This window comes from Sorex araneus, chromosome 4 (genome assembly GCF_027595985.1).
Source record: "Sorex araneus isolate mSorAra2 chromosome 4, mSorAra2.pri, whole genome shotgun sequence".
In the NCBI taxonomy this organism is placed as follows: Eukaryota; Metazoa; Chordata; class Mammalia; order Eulipotyphla; family Soricidae; genus Sorex; species Sorex araneus.
Window position 1 is genome coordinate 38663660 of NC_073305.1, and position 10306 is coordinate 38673965.

General features: G+C 47.6%; 1 protein-coding gene across 2 annotated transcripts; it reads left to right on the forward strand.

The window, feature by feature from the left end:
• The first annotated feature begins 2444 nt into the window (after positions 1 to 2444).
• ZNF621 (zinc finger protein 621) lies at positions 2445 to 10068 on the forward strand. Of its 2 annotated transcripts, none has more exons than XM_055136667.1 (5): positions 2445 to 2689; positions 3140 to 3223; positions 5904 to 6033; positions 6768 to 6872; positions 7772 to 10068. In XM_055136667.1, exons 2-5 carry the CDS (start codon positions 3200 to 3202, stop codon positions 8821 to 8823), a joined length of 1311 nt encoding a protein of 436 aa, XP_054992642.1. In that variant the 5' UTR covers positions 2445 to 2689; positions 3140 to 3199; the 3' UTR covers positions 8824 to 10068. The 2 variants fall into 2 exon arrangements, with proteins under 2 accessions (XP_054992642.1, XP_054992643.1); XM_055136668.1 differs by having other exon boundaries at positions 5907 to 6033.
• The last annotated feature ends 238 nt before the right edge of the window (positions 10069 to 10306 follow it).

Genomic DNA, 10306 nt, shown 5'->3' on the forward strand with positions numbered 1-10306 from the left:
TCTGGCCAAATTGTTTTTTTCTGGAATCTATGATTTCTGAGCTCACGGTATTAAGCACCCTCAACTTAGGAAGACCTTGTTTCTTCCAAGATTTCTTTATATGTTCATCTTTGCCTCTCCCCCTCACCACCCACCGAAAGGCACGGACTGAGCAGTTCATAATCCAGTGGCCTTTTCTTTGGGGTTTGTGTGCGTGTAATGAGTAAACTCATAGAAACTTTCTCAGCAGCAGTCGAGTTAGATGGTGGAGTTGTACACCTTAATGATTATACACCAACATTTAGTGCAAACTTTCAAGTCATGCAACTGAGCTACCTTGAAGACAAATCATCCGACTTCAGTTTCCAGATGAGTACAGCCTCCATAACATCTGAGGAAACTTCGAGAGACTCCAAGCAGGTTCCTTTCAGCCAGGACGCTCCCAAATCCCTGACCTACTGAAGTTTTGAGGGACATTTATTGCTGTTTTTAGGGGATTATGTTGTACAGTAGTAGTTCTCCCTTACAGTACAAAAGTGCTTAGCAAAAGAAGCCAGGTGCCCGGAACTGTTTGGTGAACACACTGGTCAAAGTGTTTTTTTTATTATTTTGTTTGTTTGGGGGGACACATTCAGTGCTGCTCAGGCTCTGCATTCAACAATCACTCCTGGTGGGCTCAGAGGACCGTAAGGGATGCGAGGTATAGAACTGCTGGGTCAGTCATGTGCAAGGCAAAACACCTTACCTACTGTACTATCACTCTGCCCCATTATTGGCAATCATGTTGGCTAGAAGCCATCACCGAAGTTAGGTTAGCTCAGTAATTCTTAGAACCATGGTTGCTGTTGCAAGGTTCTTGCTAATTGGTTGTTTTTAGACTGCCACTGATGGGGGGGAGGGGTGGGCAGAGGGGGGTGTCACTGATCAGAAGCTGAGGCTGTTGTTTGCTAACTTTCAAAAGCACAGCTGGCTACAGGGGACGATAGAAATGAGTTTGTCTCTGATTGGCTAATGTTCAGAGCAGTTGTACTGATGCAAGATTATGAAAATTAATGCCAGTTACATGTTTGTGAATTGAGACTGGCAAAAATCAGTTTTTGTTACTGCTGAATATGAAAACTTTTTTTTTTTTTTTTTTTGCTTTTTGGGTCACACCCAGCGATGCTCAGGGGTTACTCCTGGCTTTGCACTCAGGAACTACTTCTGGCGGAGCTTGGGGGACCATATGGGATGCTGGGATTCGAACCCGGGTCGGCTGTGTGCAAGGCAAACGCCCTACCTGCTGTGCTATCGCTCTGGCCCCTGAATATGAAAACTTTTAACTTTACTTTTCCCCCTTTCCTCAGGAGACACTGTAAGGAATTATTATTCTTTGTCGAGATATGCTTTTGCACCCCATTCCGGGCCCCAGTCCACTTTATCACGAGTTACTGAGAGGAAAGAGATGTCTGAGAATTTGAAAAACTTACTGGAAAAAGCTCAGCAGGACAGCTTGGATGTCGGGGGACAATTAAAAGGGTTCTGCCTAAGTCAACACAGAACAAAATGAAGGGCACATGCTGCATATACAGGATGGCTGGCCACTTCTGTTGCCATTTGGTTAAATGACTGTTAAAAGGGCCCCATACACTGGTCTTAGGAAGTGGGAAGGATGTAGGAGTGGGTAGTGGTGGCTGATAGAAACCTTGGTTTTCCTAAGGACCCCTCAGTACAGTGTCAGTATGTCACACTGGCTTTTGGAGCTCTTGGCTAACTAGTTTTTTTTTTTTAACAGTTTACGTTGGTATATCTGATTGCAGAAACAAGGACCTCTGCATCTAGCAGCTCTCTTACACCACTTTCCTTTCTCCAGTCTTCCACGTACCTGGGGGTATATTCTGTGTGTATGTACAGTCTCCAGCGCCCTTCTTATTTCTGATCAGAGTCGCCAGCCATCCGGTGTAGGCCCAATCACATGAAGCGCACCCCGGACTAAAGTTCCCTCTGCTGCAACTGTAACTCCTCCCCTACAGAGGCCAGTGAATTCGCCCCTTAGTTATTCCTATGACTGGCCTTTGGAGCCAGCCAATTAGGTCTGCGTGTTGAACTAACAGAAGGCATGGACTATCCAGCCCCTCCCTCGCGTCCTTCCGTTCGGGGTACCCTCGGGGCCCGGGACCCTCCTTCACGGTTTCCTTCCCGATACGGTCCCTTCCTCTTTACTTCCTCTATTACACAGGGATCCAGGAAGGAGCCCGGGCTCGGACCTCTACGAGAAGCCCTTCGAAGCCTTGCACACGCCAGCACTGCCCCAAAGCTCCAGGTGCCCAGCGGAGCCAGGCTGATCCGAGCAGGCTGGATCTCCCGAGAGGGGGTGCAGGAGCCAGCCCGGGAGGAACCCGGAAGCCCCGCGCACTGTCGCCACGCAGGTCGGCTCGCCCCTTCCGCCTTCGGGCCGAGCCACGTGGGATGGGCCGCGGGCACCATCGAGCCGGGCGCCTCCGGCGGCCTAGAGAGGCAACGCCCGCGCCGGGCTGGTTAACGGAAGTTTTCCGCGTTGCGGGGAGGAAGAATTTGCAAGTGCAATGCCGCAGTCGGCTGGGTGCTGGCGTGACTCGCTTTTCCGGGCTGCTTGTCAGCGCTCCCTCCCCGTATCCAGAAGCTCGGGCCTCCGGGGCCCCTCTGAAGCTGCGCAGCTGCTGCGCGGCCCTGGCGCCCCTTGCCCGCTTAGGTGCGATCTTCTTGCCTTGAACGAGGGAACTTTCCCCAACTGCCCTCCCGTGCCTGCCCCTGACGTCCTGCAGCTCGGGGTGCAGATCCCGGCCGGTGCCACCCGCCGGAACCCCGAGTGCTTTACTTTTGATCCGCATCCCCTCCTCCCCGGCCCCTTCTCCCCGTGGTGGAGACCCGACACGGTAGGGATCAGAGGTGTCTTGGCTCTCGCAGCCCGCCCCAGGTGGAGGGGCTCAGGAGAACTCCTGGCACTGCACAGGCAGGTGGAGGATGGTCTTGAGCAGTAGCAGTAGCAGTTCGTGACCGTGCAGGGCTGCCTGTCCCAGAGTGCAACCACCCCCCCCGCCCCCCGCAGCCTCTTTTCCAGGGCTGGAGAACGGGAGACTGAAGCCACGGGCGTGCGTGGGTGACAGAGGGCCCAGTGCACTCACGGCTCTGTTTCTCCTAGCTTCTAAGGTTTTACCAAGCTCAGAGGACAGACAGTACCTGAAGCCAAGGGACAGCAGTTATGCTCCAAGCAACTTGGCCCCAGGTGAGCTGAGATTCCATTCAGTCTTTGTTGAAATCACAGTAGCTCTCGTGTAATCGGCAAAGGATCTCTTGGCCAGACTACGGTTTCTTTGGTTTCTTGGAGTCTCCGCAGGGCTGTGCTGGTGACGGAACCGAAGAGTTGAATATAAAGCCAGAGAAAACAGTACAGTGTGGTATGGCGTTTGCCTTGCACGTGGCCAATCAAGGTTTGATCCCCAGCACCTCTATATGGTCCCCTGCGTCCCGCCAGGAGTAATGTCTGAGCACAGACATCCTGAGCTCCGCTGGTGATGCCCAATTCCTCACCCAAGTTGTGTACAGAGAACTTGAGCTTCAAAATCTAGGTTTGGGTGGGAGAAAAGGCAGGGGACCCAAGTCAAGAAATTCTCCCTGGAGGTGGAAAACCACATTAAGTTTTATAGATGAAGGGATCCCACTGGGATGAAAAACATTCTTCACTAAAGAAATTGTCCATAAATTGTACCTGCATCTCAGAGAAAACAGCATTGTTCTTTTCCTGTGCACGTTCAAGGTGCATGGTATTGATGGCATTGAATAACAGAAACAAATTCCCTTTTCTTAGAGAAGAGGGGATATGCAGGAAATGTATAAATAAGTCAATACTATAATTAGATGTTGCAGTGTACAGGGATTTTCTAAAGTAATCCGCACAGATGGGCAACATCAGCATCACCTGGGCCCGTTTAGAATTGCAAATTCTTGAGCTGTTAAAGAGAAAATAGATGGACTAGTCAGGAGGAAACCATGAAGGATCAGGGCTGATATTCCAAGCCTTATTCAATTAGTTTCTCATACTCCCATCTGTTTGGCTGATCCCATGAACAAGTCACATAGCAGAAATAACCAAGGGGGTAGAGGTATCAGGCCACTGAAGGGAGGTGTGACAGTTGTAGCAGTTGGGAATTTCTGTTTGTTCATCATATACTTATACCGTGTGATTGGGCATCTGAGCAGATCGGTGGGTAGTCTGATCAGTAGAAACATGCGTGGAGTGGGAAGGTGATATACCTAAACCCAGGTCACTGTATAGCAGTGTTAGGGGATCTGTGTATAGAATAATATAGAGGAGGAAGGGCAGTGTAAAAAGACCGAGAAGGGGTGCTGTCCAAGAAGCAGAGGGTACTGTTTCTGCAGCCAGCAAGCGATATACCAACATGGGCTGTCCCGTGAAAAGGGCTCTAATACTGCAGGGCTTCAGTGTTCAGCGTGAGAGTCTCACGTGCTGTCCACAAGAGCCCAGAGCAGGTCACTAGCTGCTGAAACAGACCCAGGAATGGACTGGAGAGGAGGGCAAGTGGGTCAAGAATCTGTAGAAGCAAGATCTCTTTCTTTTGGTTTTGGGGCCACACCTGTGGTGGTGCTCAGGGGGTTCGCCTAGCTCTGTGCCCAGGGCTCACTCCCAGCGTGCTTGGGTTGCTCCTGCCGTACTGGGGGTCAAACCTGGGCCTCCTGCAGGCAAAGCATGTGATCCATCCAGCTTGTTGAACTCTCTATGGCCCTTTTCAGGTGATTTCTTTCTCTTTTTTGGGGGGGTGGGATGGGGTGGGTGAGTCACACCTGGAAGTTGCTCAAAGATTACTCCTGGTGATGCTCAAGGGATCATTTAGGGTGCCAGGGATTTGAACTTGGGTTGACCATGTGCAAGGCAGTAACCCTACCTGGGGTGCCAGGGATTTGAACTTGGGTTGGCCATGTGTAAGGCAGTCACCCTACCTGCAGTACTGTCTTTTCAGCCTCTTACGGTGATGCTTTAAATGTAACTGCTTTAACACATAATTATCCCAAGTCCATAGTTTGCATTTGGGTTCATTCTGTGGGTGAGAAAATGAATGGTGGCATGTCTGCTGTTGTATCAAGACTGTTACCAACCTAACAGACCTCTGTATTCAGCCTGTTCATCCCTCTGCTTGGCAGCAATTGATCTTTATTTTTTATTGCTGTAGACAGTCTCCCACAAGCACCTCGAGGCCACTCACTGCTGTACTTTCTCTTGTGCCATTATTATTTTTTACCACGACAATAATTTTGTCTTCGTAAAATGTCTGTGTAGGTCACACTGCCCTTCAACACTGATTTCTTTGATTTAGTAATGTGCATTTAAGATTCCTCATCTTCTCATGGCTTGATGGTGCTAAATAATATTTATTTTTGTGAGTAAGTTTTTTATTACTGCAACTGAATATCTATCTATCTATCTATCTATCTATCTATCTATCTACCTATCTATCTATCCTTGACTGGATGTACCACAAATTGTGCATTCACTTACTGAAGGACATCACCAGTGCTTCCAAGTTTTTGCAATTGGAAACACAGTTGTAGGGATTGGAGAGATGGTACAGGAGATAAGGTTTTTGCCTTGTGTGCAGCTGACCCTGGGTTCAATCCCCCACACCACTAATTATCCCCCAGCACTGCCAGAGGTCACTTCTGAGCAGAGAGTCAGAAATTGTCCTGAGCACCATCAGCTGTGGCCCCCATGTCCCAGCCTAGAAGAAAAAAACAAAACAAAACCAAAAAGATGATAGGATATGGGGGATTAAAAGTATTTGGAGATAGGTGTCAGGAAGCACTCAAAGAGTGTCTGTTTCCTGCTTGACCAGACCCTTCAGGGGTCTGGAAATGTAGACTGTGCTCTCAGATTGAACCTGTTGTTTCAGAAGCCAGTGACCTTCGAGGATGTGGCTGTGTTCTTCACCCAGACTCAGTGGGCCAGCCTGGACCTGTCACAGAGGGCCTTGTACAAGGAGGTGATGCTGGAGAATTATGCAAATTATGTGACTGCCCTGGGTAAGGTCTCTCTCAGTGCCCCTTTTGACAATTTGCTGCTTCCTCAATAGTTTTGTGGGTTTAAAAAAAAAAATTGTTTGCTCATTTATTTTATTTATTCCACACCAGCTGTGCACAAAGGGATCTCTCTTGGGGGACTATATGGGGTGTCAGGGATCAAAATTGCATGCAAGGCAAGTGCTCTGCCACTTCTATCTCTCTGGCCCCTTCCTCAGATGTTTTGGACCTTATGTAATAGGCCTTAGGTTAGCGTTCAGAAGAGACTTTGTAATTAGCAGCCTTGGGAAATGTTGGGTTGGGGCAGTCCTGGATCAATTTTGGTTTTGAAGTTGGTCTTAGTCCCAGGGAAGGCATGATTCTGGGCTCTGAGGGAAGCTCTCTCTAGTGTCCTAGCTGAACCCTTGGTACCTCTGTCCTTCCAGTATGTGGGGATAGTGGCCTCCCTTCCCTGGGGTAGTTTCTAAGGATATCAATGCATACACTTCCCAAGGGGATTTCCTTTCTTCTGAGTCAGGGTGAGGTTGCACTTTCTTCCCGAGCAAAGTCACTCTCTCCCCATCCTTTCTCTGGAGCAGGGATGGAGCCCTGCTTCAGAATCCCCGGGCAGATTGCTTGATGTTCTTGGCATTCCGTTTCTCTCCCCGCCTTACTTGTTAGGGAAGGAGCTAGAAGAGGGCGTAGGAAAAGCTCTGGAGGTCTTCAACATGTCTTTCCTTTATTTCTTGCTGGAGCAGCACTTCCGTTTCCCAAACCTGTTCTAATCTCACAACTGGAGAAAGGAGAAGCACCATGGGGCCCGGACCCCTGGGAAACAGAGGTTTTGAAAGACATTCCTCCAGGTAAGTGAAAGAACCTAGAGATTTCTGTAAAGCCGTCTGTCTTCACTGTTTTTTCTTTGATTACCTTTCACACTATTCTCCTCCCCGCCACTTTCTTTGATTTCCCTTTTGGGGTTCTTTTGTTGTGGTTTTGGTTTTGGTTTGGGGGCTCTACCGGGCTGTGCTCATAGAGAGATCACTCCTTGTGGGCTTGAGGGTTCGTATGGGGGGCTGGGGATTGAACCCAGGTTGACTGCATGCAGAACAAGCACCCTACTCGCTGTACTGTCACTCCGGCCCAGGGGTGGTTCTTTCTCCCATTTCACCAACTGTAGACCATTTCTCGGTTGTCCTTATACAAGGCACTACTGTGTCCCCTTTTCCAAATTGTTTCCAGTCATATCTCTTCTCTAGATATAATTCAGATATAATTCAAAAGTTGTAGTTACCACAGACATTTCCTCAACTTGATGGGGTCATGTTCTAGTGCCCAAACCCATTGTAACTGGAAAATATCATAAATTGAAAGTGTAGGCAGAGGGGAGGGGGTTGAGTGGGGGACAGGAAAAAAAGAAAAAAAATAAAGTGTAGGCAACACAGTACATCCTAAAGTGTGCCTTCATGATTTTATGGCTCACAAGTTGCTGTGGCATGCTGCCGTGGGCCAGCATCATGAAAATAACAATCCTGAATACCCTGGGAAAATATTTAAAAATTTTAATTTTGAAGTACAGATTCTGCTGATTGCATTTTGCACATATACTTTTTATACACAAAGTTTATCCTCCCTTATGGATGCTTGTAGCAGTTTCTTGACTATACAGTTAAGAGAAAAACCATATTCTACAAGAGAAAATTGGGATCATGGGATCCTGTTTTCTTTTCAGCCCAGTAACTAACCTGTGTTTTTTTTTGATTAGCTGAATCCCGGCTCAACAAAGAGGAGCCAGCTTGGGAGCAGGAAGCCTCTGGAGAAACAGACTTGCCCAGACGGCCAGTAAAAGGAGTCTTCAGAAGTGTTTCCCAGCACCTTGTTGCCAGCAAGGAAACGTGGCAGACCTTCAGTCTGAATCCAAATCTCATCGTGCGAGGTGGGATGAAATTCTATGAATGTAAAGAATGTGGGAAAATCTTCAGATATAATTCAAAACTTATTCGGCATCAAACGAGCCACACCAGAGAAAAGCCCTTCAAATGTAAGGAATGTGGCAAAGCTTTTAAATCCAGCTATGACTGTATCGTTCACGAGAAGAACCACATTGGAGAAGGGCCTTATGAATGCAAGCAGTGTGGCAAAGGTTTGAGTTCCAACACGGCCCTGACTCAGCATCAGAGGATCCACACTGGCGAGAAGCCCTACGAGTGTAAGGAATGCGGGAAGGCGTTCCGCAGAAGCGCCGAGTACCTGCAGCACCAGCGGTTGCACACGGGGGAGAAACTCTATAAGTGCAAGGATTGTTGGAAAGCCTTTGGCTGTAGGTCGCTTTTCGTGGTCCACCGGAGGGTTCACACTGGGGAGAAACCCTACCAGTGTAAAGAGTGTGGCAAGGCCTTCACTCAGAAGATCGCCTCCATTCACCACCAGAGAGTTCACACCGGAGAGAAGCCTTACGAGTGCAAGGTGTGTGGGAAAGCCTTCAAGTGGTATGGCAGTTTCGTTCAGCATCAGAAATTGCACCCTGTGGTGATGAAGCCCATCAAGAGGCGTGAGCCATGCCCAGACAGTCCCCAGTGCCCTGCTTCAGCCTGCCCACTGGTTCCTGTCCAGAGCCCGTGCCCTGCTCCAACTGTGGCCGTGCCTCCATTGACCTTTGCACATACTCTGCTGGTTCCTACCTCTGGGCCGCTGTTCATGCTGCTGCCCCCGTCTGGAATCGGTTCTTCACCTCTACAAGTAGTCCACGTCTTGCAGGCTGTTCCTCCTATTGTCAAGCCTCCCCCATTTATTCTGACCCCTTCTCACCCCTCTTGAACTTTGACTTTAGCATTTGACTGAAAGGCTTTTAGCAAATCCCCAACCTAATTTGAATACACACACACACACACACAGATTTTTATACTTGTTTCAGATGAATTTTTCTCTTTCTGTTTTGGGGCTACACCCAAGTGTTGCTTCCAGGGGCTATTCCCAGCTCAGTGCGTGGTGTCAGAGGATCAAACCCAGGCCTCTCACATGCAAAACATGTGCTCTGCCCACTGGGTTCATGGCCTCTCGGATACCATGTTTGAAGGCTGTACTTTCATATTTTCTTCTTTCCTGAGAAGAAAATGCATCAGTCCCTTTCCCATCTGATCTACAATGACCATCTGCACTGTGGCGCTTCTAGTGTTGAAAGTGGCACATTGCTGTGTGAGACCGTTTGGGAGTGAGCCTATCCCTGTATTGGGCCGTGGTGTTTAGACAGAAACAACCAGGGGGAAATGGAAGAGGCAAACATTGTTCATGGAATTTGAGAATTAGAATATGCATCCTCCAGTGGATTTTTGTGCCAGTTTAGTGGGCTAAGGTGATATATTAATGCAAATGAATTTATATTGCCCTTGGCAGAGATCGTTTGGGATCGAATATGTCTTTGCAAAAGGTATGTAAAAAAACTAGTAAAAAAATAGGATGGATATTTTTAGGAGTGTGACTCAGTGATAGAGCATGTTCTATGCATGTGTGAGACCCTGGGCTCAATCCTTGGCAACCAAGAAAAAATAAAGTATGCAGGAAAGGCAAACATTTACCTGGTTGACAGTCTCTTCTTTAAACTTGAAGATTGTTTTCTCTTTAGCTTTGCTCTTAATACCTTATTTTGGTATTTTGTTTTTTTAAACTTTGATTTCCTAGGAATATACTATTGTGTTCCTCTTTGTTCCATCTGCTTAAACTTTTTTTTGGTGGACATTCAGTCTTTCTGTGTGGCTACTACAGCACTGGCTATTGCATTTTATTTTCTAGGTAGCATGAATTATGAATATAAATTTAGCAACTTAATAAATAGGAGCAACAGTATAAAAAATCAACTTTGGGGAATTGGGAATAAGGCTCCAAAATTGGCTTCTGGGGAAACTGGAGAGGTAGTTGAGTGGGTAGGGCACTTGCTTTGCATGCAGCTGGCCCAGGTTGATCCACAGCATCCACCAGGAGTGATCCCTGAACATAGAGCCAGGAGTAAGCCCTGGCTTACTCACACATCCACTTCCCATTCCCCTTCCCCCACAAAACAGACAAAACAAAACCTGGTTTCTGGAAATAAAGAGGGCTGTATGAGTGAATGGAAGATTAAAATGGAAAAATCTCTTAAGAGCCTTTTTATTGTTGAAATTTGCAAAAAAACATAAACAGGTGGAAGAGTTGTAACTTTCAATAGAATTGAGAAAGATGAATCCTGAATAGAATTGGAAGAAGCAGACTTCCTTCCCATCAGTGTTTCAGAAATGAAAGATTCATCTAGAGAGAAGATGGTGCT

Excerpts from the sequence above, each read along its gene's own strand:
- ZNF621 (XM_055136667.1), top strand. The coding sequence starts at position 3,200 with ATGCTCCAAGCAACTTGGCCCCAG. Across the intron at positions 6,034-6,767 it reads AAATTATGTGACTGCCCTGG|CACTTCCGTTTCCCAAACCT; the intron begins GTAAGGTCTCTC and ends TTGCTGGAGCAG. Across the intron at positions 6,873-7,771 it reads TTTGAAAGACATTCCTCCAG|CTGAATCCCGGCTCAACAAA; the intron begins GTAAGTGAAAGA and ends TTTTTTGATTAG.